Source organism: Cygnus atratus, chromosome 10 (genome assembly GCF_013377495.2).
Source record: "Cygnus atratus isolate AKBS03 ecotype Queensland, Australia chromosome 10, CAtr_DNAZoo_HiC_assembly, whole genome shotgun sequence".
Lineage (NCBI taxonomy): Eukaryota > Metazoa > Chordata > Aves > Anseriformes > Anatidae > Cygnus > Cygnus atratus.
This window is the reverse complement of record NC_066371.1, coordinates 22,308,914-22,326,883: the sequence shown is the minus strand read 5'-3', so window position 1 is coordinate 22,326,883 and position 17,970 is coordinate 22,308,914. Positions and strand designations below refer to the sequence as shown.

General features: G+C 36.8%; 1 protein-coding gene across 6 annotated transcripts in view; it reads left to right on the top strand.

Annotated features, from left to right (window-relative positions):
* The window catches only part of ARHGEF3 (Rho guanine nucleotide exchange factor 3), a 126,827-nt gene that overhangs the window by 9,290 nt on the left and 99,567 nt on the right, over positions 1-17,970 (top strand). For 3 of the 6 annotated variants that reach the window (XR_007708703.1, XM_050712797.1, XM_035558379.2), the window contains exon 2: positions 2,798-2,894. Coding sequence is in view for 4 of the 6 variants with exons in the window: in XM_050712797.1 (XP_050568754.1) it covers positions 2,806-2,894 (89 nt within the window). In the remaining 2 variants the exon portion in view is untranslated. Of the gene's footprint in view, positions 1-2,797; positions 2,895-17,970 lie in introns of those variants that run through there. The other 3 variants (XR_004780505.2, XM_050712796.1, XM_035558383.2) reach the window with 2 other exon arrangements.

Genomic DNA, 17,970 nt, shown 5'->3' with positions numbered 1-17,970 from the left:
GCTGCTGCAGCGCAGGGCTGAGAGAGGGCCAGGCATACTGGAGGTTCCCATCCTCACTTCTGTTAGTGCCAGCTGAGGAAGGATGTTTGACTGCTGCTGTATGGGCTGGCTGCAACGCCCACCTCCTCCGTGTGTTTAAGTGGCACGTTTGGGTAGCACTTTGTTGTGTGACTTGGCCAACCTATCCTACTACTGGAAACTGAGCGGTGGAGGCTGTAAGAGCAGGAGCTGTGTATGATTCGTGGTATCCAGTTTGTCAGAAAGCCCACTGTTTTATCCAGCGTATAGGTATCTCTCTGGAGGTTGTGGATGAGACCTTGCTATTCAAATGAATAGATGCTGGCCTCTTGCTGCCCTCCTCTTATGTTACAGAAAACACCAGAAGCAGATTTTTGTAAGATCCTAAGGCTGTGGACGTGAAGGAGTACGATGTTAGTGACAATTTCAGAGACTAGACTGGGAATGTGAGGGAGCTGAGCAGTTTGACAAGATGTATTCCGCTCTGTATTACTTCAGCTCATTTTCTTTGTGGAACGTAAGAGAACAGAAACTGTGTTTATGGCATGTCATTTATTTTCTGTTAGGTAAGCGTCAGCCCTTATTATCAATTGTTCAGAGGAAAACTTTGTAACATGGTAACTGGTATCATTTTTTCTGTCCTCTGCTGTTGCTCTAGTTTCAGCATGGGAATCTCAGTGCAGTTCTGTCTGGAGTGTTTCTTCGGGTGGGGAGGGGAGTGATGAATACTTTTTTAGTCATAGATTAAACAATCTGTACTCTAATAGTACAGTATTAGTTCATAAGCAAACAGTAGATTTATTTATTGTTTTTCTTCTGGAATGGCAACCTTGTGGTTTTGTAACTTCATTCTTTTGGGTTGCAACTTTGTGAATTAATAGGCTGCTTTTAACTTTCCTTTGAACCTTCAATCCTAGTAGTTCGAGTGACTGTAAGAGGAGGTAAAAACCCTTGCTTGTGCAACTGCTGTGATCACTGAAACATCTGGGCTTTCCCAAGGTAGAGCAGAAATTGGCTGTATTTTGCCTTCTTGGGAAATTGCTCCCTGAAATAGGGGACTTTGCAGAAGATGTCTGGACTCCTTCATTGTTCCTTCAAAATATCTGTAAGAACATCTCCCCTCCTCCTGCATTACTGCACACTGAAGAGGCAAGCGATAATTTAATATTCAACACCTGCTGCTGAGCCACTTCTAGAATTATTACATTTCTGATTTTTTTTTTTTTTTTTTTGAGTTTATCTCAGTGATCCAGCTGCAGAATAAGGAGTGAATTTGAGGTCAGGCACTGATCCAAGACGAGGTCAGTGGCTACCAGGCTCTGTTCTTGCCCTCACAGAGGCGAGGCTTTCATTGTCTTCCCTTTCAGAATAGTTTTCCGATCTCAGGAAACAAATTTGCTCAGAAACTGCCTGTGCAGAATTTATATCCCTTTCTAGTACAAGGGATGTAAAAGATGCAAACCGGAGCTGTTGTCTTGTCAGCCATTTGTTGTTCCTCAGAGTGGCAGTGCTGCCTGCTCTGCTGACTGCGAACGGGAGGTAAAAAGAGGACACTGAGTCCTGTCAGGGCTGAATTTACATTGCTGTTTTTTGGGACCTCTTTCTGAGAAACATGCTTGCTAGGGCTACTTATACAGCCCTGCTTGGCCATGATTTTGGATCCAAGGTTGGCATTCTCTTCACAGGAGTTGTTTCGTGAAGCTGGGCCTCACCTGCCCACCAGTGACAGCCTGCAGGCCTTGCAGTTGGCTCCAATTGCTGCCCGCGGCTCTCAGGGCTGACCGTGACCCTGGTTCTGCAAAGCTTTAAACAGCTCCTCAATGTTTCTTTATACCTTCCTGCAAAAAGTGAGGGGTTATTATCTTAGCAAGCATAGCCTCTTTTCTGGTTATGTTCTAGTAGATTAGTAAATAGGTGGGCCTGTTCTCTGGTAATGCATTGAGTTTTTGGGTTGATCGTAATAGAAACCAGGCGTGAAGTCAGATTAGGAATCTCAAGATCAGGAAGATTGCTTTTGATCTGGTTGTTGTTTGTTTTCTTTGTTTTAAAAGCAAAATTAAAAAAAAAAAAAGTGTAAGACATTTCATGTTAGCAGTGTTTCAATGTGAAATTAACTTGCCTTATCTAGAGATCTGGTTTGTTCTTATCATGCGAGTCATTTGCTGGAAGCATGTTTGGCCATACAGACCTTTTAGAAGCACTATATCTTGGGGATTGCTATTGTCGGGATTGCTATTGCCAGGATTGCACTGTCTGTGCTGTTTGTGAGAATGACTTCAGCCCTGAGTGAATTGTGTTTTTCTGCAAATCTGTGAAGTATGATCTTAAATTACTAGAATATAAATTGTAAGTTATTAAAATATGCTGAAAAGATCTTTAAATATCAGAAATCCAAATTTTCTCTCTAGCATTGTGTGGATCCTTCCACAGCAACATCAGCCCTGACTGCTGCTCTGAATTAACATAACTGACACTATGCATAGCCCTGGATAGGGGCTTGCTGACATCAACTCTTCTGGCACCTATTCAGAAAAGTAAACAAAAGACAATCAGTGTTGAGTTTGGCGCAGCTAGCAAGTCCACAAAACTGCCAAATCCTTCTCAGTGTATTTATCCAATTAATCCCATTGATTTAGGAGATTTACTTAAGTGAGTAAAATGTACTGTATTTGGTCTTAAAAGTGCTTGCCCTAAAATGTGGGTTTTCTAGTGAATTAGTAAACAAGTTTTTCACTTATATTATGGTCTTCATGTTTTTGTTGTTGTTGTTCCTTTGTAGAAAAAAAGATGAATTCTGAAAGCTCAGCACTTACCATGAATAGTCCTGCCGTAATAAACCAATGTGCCAGAGGAGGAATGGAAGAAGGAAAAGTTTGGTAAGGAAGCTTTACTTCTAATTTTCTGTGAGGTTAGTAGACAGCTATCTTGAGAGACTTAGTTTTTTTTTTATTTTTTTAAAGAAGTACAAGAGTTGTTTATGTTGGCAATATTTACATTAATTTTGCATTATTTAAATAGAATGAAAATGAGAAAGGAAGTTTTTATTGCGTTTTTTGAGTTTTTAGCAGATGACCATGGGGCTGTAGTGTCATGGGGGATGGGAAATGGAAAAACTCCTGTTCACTTCAACAGTACACCAGTTGTACTCATGGAATCTTTCACATATGGCAAATGTCTTAATCTCTCAATGCTGTTGCTATGCTTGTGCTGTGTTATTACTAGTAGCCTTCAAAGTGCTGTACAGTTGAGAAGTCAGGCTTGTGGTTTCCTGAAGTTTGTGCCCTAGGAGACATTAAAAAGTCAATAGTTTATACTTGTTATAAAAAAGACTTTATACTGCAGGAAAAAGAAATGCAGTTCAGTGGAAGTGAAGTTCAGTCGTAGCTGAGGCAAATTCTTATACTTCAGGACAATTCATTTGCAAGAACTGTCTCTGACCATGCGGTTTTTAGCACCTTGTTTGGTGTTTGCATGAAAGGAACTGGGTGTTGGGAAGGCAGTGAGGCATTTCAGCAGTGTTAGTGGGGACCCTTTATTGAGACCCTGCTGATTTCGCTTGCTGTTGTTCGCTAGGGTTTAGCTAGGATTTTGTTGCGTTGTTTTCTACATGGTAAATAAGCATACAAATTTATGCTGCAGGAAAAAAAAAAAGAGACCTACATGGACAAAAAGCTAAACTACACTGTTTTTCTAGTCTGGGAAATGATCATTAAAAGCTCTTTATGCTAATGAAGCAAATAAATACTAGCAAATGAATGTTATATTTCCTGCTGGATGCTTGTCAGAAAATCATGTAGAATTTTATCATTGTGTATGTTTTGTGTTTTTTTTTTTTTTTTTTTTAATGTGATATTCAAAGAAGTGTCATGATACCTGGCCAGTAATTTTATTTTTTTTAAAACTTCTCCCACTATTCTACTACCATTTCTGGAACATCCTCAAAGCTAGAAACAGTCTTCAGATGAAGGAGAGGGATGTGGAAGACTTAGGGACTTCTTTCCCCAGCCTACAATGAGGGGTGGAGACTTGACACATACTGTTCCTATGTCTCATATCATTTTCTGTCCTACTTGTGGTATTGAGCAATAAAATTTTATTTTTGTCATGGCATTTCTTTGTAATGCTTAGTAACAATAATTAGTAATGCTGACTAAAATAGCTGGAGAGTACAATTTATGTTATCGAGTATTTGAGTATCTCGAATGAATGAATGGTATGGTGTGTTACATGTTTAATTGACCTTAAAGAAAGTGGTGGAAAATAGGAGAATTTAGTTGCCTATTATGTCATGTGAGTGGTATAAAAACCCAGGTTATCACTTAGTGTGAATTGCAGGGCCTGTGCTGAACTACAAGGAGATAAAAATATTTAAGCTAACTCTGGCTTGTATCTTAAAAAATAAAGAAAGAAAGAAAGAAAAATCATTTGAGCCTATATGTCAGCCAACGATATCACTTTTATTTTTGCTAGCTTCTTATTGTGTAGATAAAGATCCTATTTATTAAAAAGGGCATCATGTTTGCAGTCTGTGAATTTTGTTTGGTTAAGCTTTTGATTTGGGAAGCTGAATAGCAGTCTGTGCGTGTCTGGTATAACTGAATGCAGGATGTCACTGACTTCTTGACTGTCTGTGACTCAGCAGCTAGATGGTGGGTGCAATAAATGGTGAAAATTTCATGTATGTATATGCAGAATATATTTGAAATTTTCTAAAATCTTTTTTTTTTTTTCTTGGTATTGACAGGATTTTTGAGAACTAGGGCTGAGTAAAGACTGTTTTCCCCAGCCTAATGAAGTTTAATGTTGCATCATTGCTGCATTGTGCATTTGTTATTTTTTCATTGTCTAGTTCTTCAAACAGTCTAAATTATTTAATTGAGTCAAAAATCTTCAGAGTAAAAGCCCTGAGAAAGATCTCTTCTAGCATTTAAACCTGATTTACGATGCATGTAATAGGCTTTGATTTTGCATAAGGTGTTATACTCAGGATGCCTAGAAACAAAGGAAAGAACAAATAATTGGCTGATAATGATTTTTTTTACTTGTGGCCAGTGACACAGATTATATGCAACAAATTTGTGGTGGAAATATCCAAACTACTTGGTATTTTGTGAAGTTTCTTAAGTGCTGTAACTACATGTACATGTGTTGTGTGGATTTTATTGTGTAGTTTGCTCACTGAAAGCATAAAGTTGATAAAATGTCATTCTGCCCTTTTATCGAGGCTAGTGTAACAATAGAAGATAAAGTATAACTGGTCACACAGTATGAGCTAGCTAGAATTTTGAAATTCTTGGAAAGGAGTGCAAGAAGGAACAACTCAACTTCAGTCTCACAAAACTGATTATGGGTGTTGGGAATTCTTCAGTTTAACTACTTTGCTGACTGGAAACAGAATATCGGAAATCTTATCTGCTTTCTTTCTTTAGAAATGATATCAGGTTATAGTCTTTTCCGGTATGTGGTGAAAAAGTTTCTGAAAAAACAAAGATAAGAAACTTAGTTACTATGGGATATTTGAATTCAAGAAGTATCTGCTTCTATATTTGCATGTTCTAACTATAAATATTTACATATAAATAAGAATAAAAAAGGAAGCATCAGACTGAATGACAGAAGCATAAGGGGAATATTTACATCTTGATTTCCTATTCAAGTAATTGCTAATGAGGAGATAAGGGAAAATGGCTTCTTGATAGTATGCCAGAAGTAGCAAGCTCTGTGAGCAAAATCTGTACAGGTACTACTTGCTCCTTTAATTTGCTTAAATATATTTGAATATTTTGCTTTCAGTATCTATCTGCCCGTGCCCAATGATGCCTTCCAATAACAGTAGCATTCCAAATTTGAAAATACTTTTTGCTTCAGCATCTGTGTATGTATGTCAAGCTGTGTAACTTCTGTTAAGCAATTGAATACTCACCTCAGTAAAATACTGTCTAGGCATCCTCATATTGGTTTTCAGTGGATTTCTATCGATTTAGCTGAATTGTTATTACGAGGTAAGTAGCTCATTTTTGGAAGCATGGGAAGGCAGAGGAGAAAGGAAGTTCTGCTTTTCTTCCCAATGAAGAAGAGTAGCTTTGACCCTCAGAGATGCTGGCCTTGCCCAGCCTGCTGCTGTTAGAGGTGTGAAGCAAATGGGAGCACTTTCCACTTTCTGGTCACTCCCATGTTCTTGCTTTTACTGAAGTTTTGGCTCAAAATTCTTTCCAGTCATCCTCCTCCTTTCTCTATAATACCCAACAAATGATCACTTGTAAATAGGAATATAAATTGAGTCTAGCCTCTTTCTTCCAACAATCAATCCCATAGGGTTATCATCTTTTTTTTCCAGCCTTTGGGTGGCTGAGTCCTGCCTTCTGGTCTTTCCTACTGGCAATGGGAGTTCTTTTCCATATTCCAGAAAATACGGTTTTCCTTAGCATGGCTGCTGACTTGTTACTTTTTGTCACTTCAGCACCTCATTGTAATCCTTGATGCTTTTCTCCTGTGTCAGCTGTAGGATTACAAAAGGTAGAATTTTCGACTACCATTTCTCTTCAGCTTTAGATAAACACAAGAAAAGAAATTTACTTAGAACTTACCTAGCAGGTTCTTGCTTTTAACTGTAACTTATAATAGATGTGTTGCAGAATCTCTTGCATTTACAGCTGCCTAGAAGCAGTTTGTTGGCATAAAGCTGAACCACAAAACTAGCTTGTGAAAATGCCACCTATACCTGACTCCTGAACAGTGTTTAGTTAAGGCTGATACTGGGTGGAGGGGGTAGTCTGTAGAACAGCCTGGACTTTTTTTTTTTTTTTTCCAACAGATGGTATGGATTAGTATCCTCAATGGTTCAGTTGCTTGCTTTTGTTTGAAGGAAGATGAAAGTCATTTTTCTATTTCTTCATAATTTTGGATTAGGCTGTTATTGAGTAGAAATAGTGCATTTTGATTGCAAAAGGACTGCAAGGCTCCACTTTTATCAGTGTAAGTTGGGTACTTTTCTGCCGTTATCAGTGCCAAGTACAAAAGAGTTGGCAGAACAAGGGGTGGAAATACTCTTTATCTGCTTCCTTTCAAAGTCACCTAGGTTAACTAAAACAGCTTTTAACAGTAGTTTGAACTATCAAGGCTGATGTTATATTGTGGCAGATGAAAACTTCATGAGAGTAAGTGGTAATGACACCTTAAACCGTCCTGGTTATTTTTGTGAGGATCTTTCTCCCCCCTTATATTGCATAGCCATTTACAAAATCGGCTGCTCTGTTTCATCGGTGTTTTGTATCTGCTTAGTTTGGTACCTCTGCAAGATAAAGGTCCTTGAATTCTCAAACTTGCAATGCTTCATTTGGTTCTATGGCTTTCTTCCCCCCCCCAGCACATGTAACCAAGGTTATAGCAGCAAAACATGCTGTTAGTAGGAATAATGTGACTGCTGTAATTGTCTGATAACTAGAGGGCACCACAGCAGAGTTCATGCATAAGCCAAATTCAGCTGTTCTTGATAAGCAGAAATACTGAGAAATTCAGCTGATACTGTTGATGTTATGACCATTCATTATCTGAGCCAGTATGGAGCAATACTTGAGCAACTGAAAGCCTGAGAGCCTTGAAATTTTAGATGCTACTGATTTGGCAGATTCTCAGTTTCTTAATGTTGAAAATTGCAAGAAAGGAACTAAAGATAAGGGAGCAAGTGGGAACTGTGTCAATTAATCTACACTTAGTATGAAACTAGCTAGATGGCATGTTGTTTTCAAAACAAATGTGCAGGGGAATTGGAAATCTTCCAGTTTTTGTTATTGTATGTGGATTTATGTGCTTCCTCTAGGCTGGAAGGAATCTTGCTGATCACTTTGTCTTTTTGCACAAAATTAAGTCAGGAACTATTTCAGCTGTTTAAAACTAATAATTGAAATTTGGGGTTCTGGATCTCTCCCATCATTGAGTTTGGGATGCCTTGTTTTTCCTTTCCTAAACCCTCTGCCATGTTGCTTATTGAGTATGCAGCACCCTCCTATTTCTATGACAGTCACCATCATTTTTAGAGCAAGTCTCTTTAAAAACTGCCTCTGACATGTGGCTTTGCTGACAAAAAGGGCTTGGCTGTCCCTTTCCCTAGGCAAGGGTTGTGGTAAGTTGTGGAAAATAATTAGAAGCAAAGTTGTTACTTTTACTGTTGTGATTTTTATTTTGATTTTTTTTATTCAGGACCATAGAAAAGCAAATAGAAAATTGTAAAACAGGAAATAATTCAATGAAACATCAGAAATATTTATTTCTCTTTTAAAGGAGGAAAACATCAGGGAATGAGGCTTTGCAATATCTGGCTTTTGTGGTGAAGCCGATTTAAGCCTCTTATTTGCTTGTTCCTCTTCCTGCCATTGTTAGCCATCACTGCTGTTGTGCCAATAGAGTAGTGAGCTGCTCTGTGAATTAAATGAAAACAATTTTGGTTAAAATAGATCTCCTTTTGGGAAAGTCAATTTTTATTTCAGTAAATTTGTGTAGCACAGCCCTACAATTAGCTGTTTGGCACAACTCAGAGGGTAAAACTGCAGTAAGTATGGGGTAGGGCACATAGTGATCAAGGAATTGGGGACTTGTGGGGTTCGCTCACTTTACTAGGACTTCCTTGCCAAAGCTGATGGGTTTTATTCTAAAATAGATGGTCAACAGAGTTACAAAATATGTATGGAAAGAGTAATCTCAATTAAATTGACTAAATTTCATACTTATATTCTGTAGATAATTATTCATTATTAAAAAACATTAGCTCAGTGAATAAAAATATCCTTCTGATCTTTATTTCTGGTGCTGTTTCATAACTGGATACAGTATCTGGAATGCTTGTTTTCTAGGATTCGTAGGAGCTTCATAGGTGAACGTTACTGTTTTAAAAGAGTGAAAAATATTTCTGGCTTCAAAAATATACATGCGGTTTCTAGCTGTGTGGTCAAAGAAAGAAGGTAGGCTCATGTAGTGATTCAGATTGGGCTCATTATCTGAGTTTGATTTCAGTGAAGCAATATGAATCCATTCATAAGAATTTATAAAGCCAGCTCAAGAATGATGTAGGCCTACTTTAAAGACATTTTTCTTCTTATAACTGAATCGCTGTTGTCAATTCTTAATATTGTATACAATGTGTCACGGAAAAGCTAAACTTCATATAGCGAAAACACCCGGTTTGTTTAGTAGTGTGAACAGCATGCTGTTCTGTTGACTGTACTGGCACTAATTCTCTGTAAAATTAACTCATGAGTGAATTTTTAAGCCAAGCTTTTAGGAACAAAAAAACCTTTTCACTGAGAAGAAGACCAGAGTGCTGAAGGCTGAGAATTTCATCACCCTACTTCAAACAGTACGTTTTCTTTAGGAGGGTGGCCATTTTTATAAAGGAATATAATAAAGGAAATACTGGGTGGCAAAAAGACAAGTACAAGTTAGTATTTAAAACAGAAAAGTGTGCAGGGTGAGAGGAGGGGAAAGTAAGGTAGATATTTACGTAACATTTCAATTGCAATGTAGTCCACTCTGTCCATAGTGGTTTGTCGTTCTGTGCTTGATCTCTGAGCTCAGTTGTGAAGCACTTTCTTTCTCACTTCTGTAACACTAGGTTCTTAACAGCTGTTGCTGAGCTAAGCCTGTTTTTAGTCATTGATTTATTTAGGACCCACCAGGTTTACAATTACACAGCTAGCTTTTAATGTGATTTTATCTAATAAGGAAAAATGGTTCTACAGTGTAGTTCTGCCCAGTGGCTAGGTATCAGATCACTCCAGGAACACGTGGGTTATGTTAATGTCTGTTGATTATTGTTTTATCTGAGCTTTAAAATTTGGAAGCTCTTTGATATAGCAAAAGAGTTATTCTGAGGTAGTGTGGAAACCAAAATTGAAGCATAATACTTAAAAATTCATCTGCTGTTTTAAAGTAAAATAGAAATAAGAGTCAATTGAGATTTAAAAAGATGCTGGAACTGACATGTTTATAACTTGCAATGTAACAGTAAGATAGGAAGACACTGGTGAGCAGCTGAAAATCTGAATTTTCATGATGAGGTAGCGTGTAAATACCTCATGGTAGATGCTTACCTTAATGCATATGGTTTCAATCACATCGCACTTTTTCCCTAAAGAGGATCAGAATAGTGTAGCTAAATTATTGCATACTGTAGCTCAGAGAAAGACAAGTACTCAAGCTGACTTGTAGCTTGTGTGGGAAGTAAGGTTTCATGACATAAATCATAATAATTCTGTTGCAGCTTTTGCCAGCTGCTAACTAATGGAGGAAGAGTTATGTGTCTGGAATTAGAGTGAGGAACAGAAACGAGTTTTACAACTTTCACTGTTTCTTCTGTATCTTTGTTCCGTCAGTAAAAATGAGTCATCCTGAAGAACTGAATTAAAATGGCTCTAGTCAAGTGCAGTTGAGCTGCAGATGGTTGTGATTACAAGAGGCACATACATGTTTGGAGAATACAAGGTTACAGTGTTTGCAAAAAGGAAGTTCCATAAATTGCAGGTTAGTACTTTAGGTAGTCAAAATTAATTTTATTTTGAGAGGCCCTGAATTAGCTGATTTCTAGTAACATCTCAGTGTGAAGACAGGAAATACTCTTCTTGGAAAGTTTAAGAATATTCAGGATAATTAGCATAACAAAACAATTATGCCAGGCTATTTTAATAAAGCAGATACATATTTCTAAGATAGATTTGGGTGATCTTAGTAATAGATACATATTTTAAATTACTGCTTTCTAAACTATTTTTTCGAGTTTATTTAATGTACTTCTCTTCCCATAAAAGGATTAGTACAACAATTGAAAATTGTTATGAAGGAATCTCTCAAACTGGGACTTGCAGCCTGAAAGCTAGTCCCTTAAAGGAAGTGGGTGAAGATCCAGGAGAGCAACAGAAAACATGAAGAGGATGACTCATATCAGCTTCCGTAGCACACCCAGAAATGGTGAGAGATGAGAAATGTTGAAACGGTTAAAGTAAGAGCAGTTGCCAACTGCTGACTTAAGTCTCATGCAAACATGAAATGGGCTTTGTAACAGAAGAAAATATTTCCCAGAGGCAAATACAAGTTTAAGCATACGTTTAGTCATCATGTCTTAAAAAAACATGTTCTGGATTTTATTTCCTCATCCTGGATGGGATCAAAAAATCTTGATTGCTGCCTTAAGAAAGGAAGACAAGTTCAGCGTGCACGCTGGCCTGAATCTGAATCTCACAAGATGGCAGGCTTGATCTGAAATTGAGGGGAGAGGCTGTTTCCTCTACCAGGCAGAGGAACAAGTAGCGCGCTCTGTTGGGAACTCACTGGTGTCCCTGTGGTTTGTGATTCTCCACTCTCCCTCCAGCCCCTCCCCCAGCAGCTTTATTCTGGGACTGGATAAAGAGAGAAAAGTAGAGGTGAGGTGAGGTGAGGCAGTTATAGATTGCTCGTTTCAAATGCAGTCTTGCTGGGATATGGCTAAGGCTGTTGTTTGTAGGTAATTAGTGGTTTTTTTCTTTTTTTTTCCAAGAGCTTTATTTCTTCTTTTCTTTTTTTTTTCTTGGTGAAAGATGATCACTCTCCAGACTCTTGGAGAAAACTGTCATCTGTATTTTCTACATGTGGTTATATTGTCTCTAGGTCACACTTCAAATCATGCCTGTTTGTATTATATCACGTGAAACACTTGCTATGTGCTCAGTTATTATTTTATTATATTCTACCTGCATTTTCATGGATATGTCTCTATTTTTATTATAGCTGTTAGTTTAGGGAGTTAGAACAAATTGGTTCCAATTCAATGTCAAGAAATTTTTACCCAATTAAAGGTAACACCATCTTTAGGTTGCCCTCAGTGGTATTTTGTTTATGAATGCATATTAGTGACTAGTGACATTGCTTTTATATTCTGACATACGAGTAAATGGAATGTTCACAAAAAGCACATCAAGAGAGTGAGATATATTTAGTTTTTAAAGCTGAAGAGTGTTGAAAAACTGTGGGTTTGGTTACTTGGATTTAGGAAAGGAGTAAAAAAATCTATCAGTCTATCTATTACTAGAAGTTTCTGCATGAATTACTGAAGGGGCGTATTGGTAAAATCTAGAAAAAGTATTTAATAAAAAAAGTGTGTCACTGAACTTTTTTGTTTGTCACCCTCTGAGTTGGTACAATAATCATTGAAAATGTGAAGGCAAATCTGTATGGCTTAAAGAACCAGACTTCCTCATTTTTTGACATGTTAAGATTTCCCCATTACCAGCTGTGGGTGAGAGAAATGCATGCTGACAGGCTGAGGCATAACACAGGCGTGGTTAGGCTTGGATCACCAATGTCTATAATTAATAAACATCACCATGGAAGGGAAGCCTCAGCATCTCTGACCAATGTTTTGGTCATCTGCAAGTTGAAGTTGTGATTATAGCAGATCAGAAATTTTGTAGTCTTGCAAATTTAGAATAAATCAGTTTGTGTAGCTTATAACAGATGAAATTTGTCATCAGTTTTGATTTTTTTTTTTTCATGCTATTGAAGGTTGTCTCATTCACACTGCATTTTGCTACATTTTCTTTTCTTTCTCTAATGCTATGTGGAAAAAAAACCCACAGAATTGCAGAAATAATAATACTTACTCTTTGCAAAATGTGAAGCATGTTAAGGAAGGTAAAGAAGACTTCCTCCTCTCTCCTTCATAACATTCCAATAATGTTAAAAATAGCTTGTGGCAATAGCAAATTAACAGTGATGAAAATTGTGATATTTTTAGGTTGACTTAATGCCCTTAATTTCCATTTATCTCCCGAAGATGTTTAACTAAGGCCAAATTAAATATCTGATGATGTGATACTTGAATCCTAAGCAGTTTTTTTGGATTCTGTTTTAACAAAATTGTGAATTTAAAGAGTTGGTTTTGCAAGTGAAGGACAAAAAGCTTCTTAATAATCTGATCCATATACCTGAAACTACCTTCCATAAAGTTTCTAGACTTAGATCTCAGAATCTCTGTATTCTGATACAAGAATTTCACCTCCTTGTCATTTATTTCCCATCTGATAGCAGGCCATTGTAATCCTGACCCAGCTGATAGCAGCAGAGAGGATGTTTAATTATCTTTTGCATATATGCTTCATTTTGTTAATCAAGTGACATTTGGTGGGTCTTGCTGGAGAACAGAAATCGGTGAATGAGAAGCAAGTTTTATTTGTAAACAAATGTTTTCTGCATGGAATCAGGTATTGGAACAAACAGGTACGTTTCTGGACTACATGAGACTGGAGTGATTCTACGTGTTAACTGAATATTTTCAGTTTGCATTTAATGGTGCAACATTTTCATTTTGTTTCAAGGAGATATTTGAATTAAGGAGAGTATTTTGCTCATCAAAGCTTCTTTTGTGAATCATGTTATAAATGTAAGGCCACGGTTATTAGGGATAGTGGCTCAAGCAAAACGCTGAGTTACTACTTCCCGTTTTCACTAAATCTTACATCAGCAGTTAGGCATATCAATGTAAACTTCAGTTTAAGTAAAAAGAAACACACAGCATTTCCTGTACTGCAGTAATACAAAACTGTGAAATCTTATGGAAGGGGAAGGAGATATGTGTTTAAAAAAATTTATCTTTAAGCAAGTTGATTTTATCCACTTAGACTTGTTCCCTTATAATTGTAATTCCCTCGTGGTTTCGTGCCCACATAGTGGCAAGCACTGAGATGGCAGGGGTGTTACACAGCAGCCTTCTAGCTTGCACTTCTGTTGGTCGATCACAAGGTCTTCAGTAATGAGTCATTTGTGCTGTAACCTTTATGAGAGTGAAAGTATTTTAGGTCTGACAGCAACAGTATGTTCATCCATTTGATCACCTTGCAAATGGTAGTGCTTACCGATACAGTCCACTATTGTAATTGTTGTTCAAGTCCTGCATTATCTTCTGCTGCTTTTTCTGTCTTTTACATTAACCTGTTCTGCCCCACTGTGCTCACATTTCCATTCATACCAGGATTAGTATTTTGGTACAGGTACCTGTAATACGAAGTTAATCCTGGTAAGAAAGAAACCATTCCAAGGTATTCAGAAAGCATAGCTCAGAATCTTTAATAATTAACTACCCTGATCTTTAAAGCTGCCTCTGAAACCACCGTAGTGGACAAATGTAATTTCTATTTCACCAGAGAAAAATCACTATTTTTTTCCCAAAAGTGATTATGTACTTTAATTCTCTTTCTGTAGAGGGAGCTGGTGATAAAGTTTGCAAGGAAAACACAAATGACGTTTCTATGGGAACATTTGAACATCGCAGTATTTGGAAACAAACGATCAGAAACAAAAGGCTGATTGTAACTTAATCTTTCCTTTTTGTGGGGTGAGAGAAAGGCTGGAGAATATGCATTGGTTAAATTTGCTACGCTTTCCTGTGGGGTCCTGAACATTTCTAGAGATAAGAGTTTTAAGAGAGGATAATTTGAATACATTGCTTTCAAGCTGGATATCTTTGGTCACCTTGCAAAACTCTTATATTCAAAAGATAGCTTTTCTGTCATGTACTGTCATTACATTGCCTAAAAACTATACAAGGAAATCCCCAACTAAATCTGTAGATTTGTTTCTTCTAATGTGGAAAAGAAAACCTGGACTAATAGTAAGTATTGAAAACTACGTATAAATGTTTCAGAATATCCACTAATATTTGTTAGATGTAAATGTGCAGATACATATATATTTATATGTACGGATATCATCAGCACTCTGCAGTATGAAAGCCTGTATGTAACAATTTAGAGATGCACAGGAAGCAGTGAAATCCACCTGCTTTCTAGATAGATTTTTATTTTATATTTCTGACACTAAATACTTAAATAACTGACTTCAAGTTTACCTTTTAATGCGCAGACTTCTTAAAAAAAAAAACAAAAAAAAAAAACACCAATATTCTGGTAAATTCATTGGGAAATAGAAAGTGGCTGACTTTCCTAAGAACACATGCTTTTTCCACCCCTGAATTTGAACATAAATAGCATTGTAAGAAGCATAAATTAAAATTCAGAGAAGTTAACATGATCTGTAGGCAGGTATGTAGGTACTCCTACATACATATACATGTACATACATGTACATACATACAGGTTTCCTGCTGTATCAGTCTACTGTGTTGTAGTCACTGTGGTGATGGTCAGAAGCTAACTATTTTACTCACTGTCCACTTAGTTATGTCTTCGTTTAAAAAAATGGTTAGTAAAACTGTATTTAAAACAGGGGATTCAATTACTGCTATACTTATGAGTGTGGAGGAAGTTTTGTTTGAATAAGGCTCATGTTTAGCCTGGAAAATTACATCATAAAGCAGGTGCTATCAATTTATTTCTTGCTGTCTTCTCTCCCACCCCCAAACACTAAGATTAAGATGGTTTTATTTTGAAAGCTATATAATGTTTTTATATTTCATGCACCAAAATATAAGTTGTATGTGATCAGATCATTTAAAATAAATCACGGTACAATTTTTTAAAAATGGGAATCTTTTAAATATACTGTTATAATAATTTTATTGCTGCGATTTCATTAGATACATTCACATCTGAAACCTTGCATTGTTTTATTTATTACCACAGCAGAACACAAAAGATTTATTGAATCAGAACTAGTCCCATTTAGGCATATTTCCATCACGGTCACATCTGTTATTTGTGTAACTTAAAACAGTAAGTGAAAGCACAGTAAGCCAACTACAAATCAATAAGTAATTTGTATCAAAATGCAGACGGAAGATTATGACATGCATTTACTGCACCCTGGATTACAGAACTGTCTGTCACATCAAATTTATTAACGTGTTTTTTTTCTGCCCCCAGATATCCTCCTTTTCCCAGATTGATCACTGAATTAGGGAATCCATTCATCTTTCTCCCCTGTGCTGTGTTGGTGTGGGGCATTCCGTGGTGAAAAGTAAAATGGTGGGAAAGCTCTATCAATTTCCATACAAGTGGAAGAAAAAATAGCAGAAGTTTAAAGGCTAAACTAGTTTATCCTTAAACATTGAATTCTATTTGCTAAGCTTCTTCTTCTTCTTGTTATTATTATTATTATTATTCTTGAAATAACAGAATGATGATAAAACCTCCAACTCTTTTCTTTCAAACTGTCAGAATATGATCTGGTGAAACTTCTACAATGATGTTGCCAATTGACTGTGATGCCTGCTTTGCAACATCTTCCCGATCAATTCTTGTGGGAGATAAAGCAATCTAAAACTTTTTGGACATCATATGGTAAATCCAGGGTGTAAATACTATTTATTTATTTATTTATTTTGTGTGGACTTCATATTCGATGATTTAAAAATTATTTTCCCACTTTCATGTTTCTTTTTTAATCTGCAACTCATCTGGCACAAGCCAATGCTTTCCTAGTTGGGTACTCTGTAATGGAAAACTTAATTGATTTTTCAGCAATTCATTTCAAGATAGGTTTGAAATGAATCATTAACTTTTTCTTGTGCTGATTTATATTTCATTATATTTGGAAGATCTTTTATATATACATGTGTATTCATCATTTACACTTTGATTATATACAAGACAATAACAACAAAACCCACCAACTTTAATCAGTATGATTAAACCCAGGGGGAGAGGAATTTAGAGGGAAGGTTCTCATCTATTATGATAGATAGGCTGCTTAATACCTGTCCATTCAGGATCTTTTTGCTTTCAGTTTACTGAAGTAGGAGACTTTCCAGGAACTTTGAATTTTTCTGTATCTTGCTATGAGGATTTTGTATGTAAATGGAAGGGGAGTTGCAAAGAATAATCAGTGAAAAGATCATAGAGCATAGTGACAGAAAGGTGACTGCATTACAGCTCTTATATTTTGCTCAGCAAGGGGATGCATTTACCAGTGGTATATGAATAGATATTTATTCTTTTCTTTTTCTGTGGTAACCATGAGTGAATTTAAGAAATTTATAATGTTTTAGTTCAGGCTTAGCCAAACTTCTTTGATTTACTAATGTTTGTCCTTTGGTTTGAATGACTTAATAGTCTTACAGTACTTGGTTTTATGGTAGGTTTTTTTTTTTTTTTTTAGTATCTGTGTCAAGATATTCTTCTTTTCCTCCTCGAAGGTTATGTATGTAGGCTATGCATGTGAGGCTGGACTTTTTTGACCAGCAGTGTCCTTCTGGTGTGTGTTTGCAGTTTGCAGAGTTCTCTCCTGTCATCCTGAGGATGCAGAGTAGAGCATCACTACCATATCTCATTTCCGTTTTACAGCTCCTAAGTAGCTTATTTTCAACACTAAAACTGTCAACTCTCTATGCTGCACTTTACAGGACTGTATACAGTAGGTTTGTTGCCATAAACAAAATAGATATTTCTTAGATTCCTCTGTTAACGTGGCAGCTTCATGCCACTAGAGCAGCTGTCCCTGCCTCCCTGAAGGCCACTGTTCTTGAATGTTAATGCTGTTCATTTTTTCTTATAAACAGTACTGGCAGGACATAGGACATGGTCAGTCCTTCTGCTACCATTTTCCTGTTTCAAGCCTTTCACCAATGGAGTCTACCTAAAGAAACAGCTAATTGTCACAGAGGGTGGGTAGGAAGATTGACAAAGGACTCTAGAACTGACAAATGCTTGTTTTGGACTCCAAAACCCTGGTGTCCATATGTAAAGAAATTGGATTTGTGTTGTCAAGTTCCATCAAAGCTCTTGAGTATTGCTTTGCTGACCATTTCAACTTGAGCTGTTTTAGTGACCCAAATAATACTTTTTACCCAGCAAGCCAGGTTTTTTAATGTACCTCTATTTATTTGAAAGTCAAGTATCTAGAATTTCAGATTCTTTACATAGTGACTCATGCTCTTTGAGATTGTCACAGCACCCATTTTTAACTATATATTGTCAGTTAGACCTTGTAAACTTGGGTGCAAAGACCAACACTCAATTCACTTGCTAGAAATTT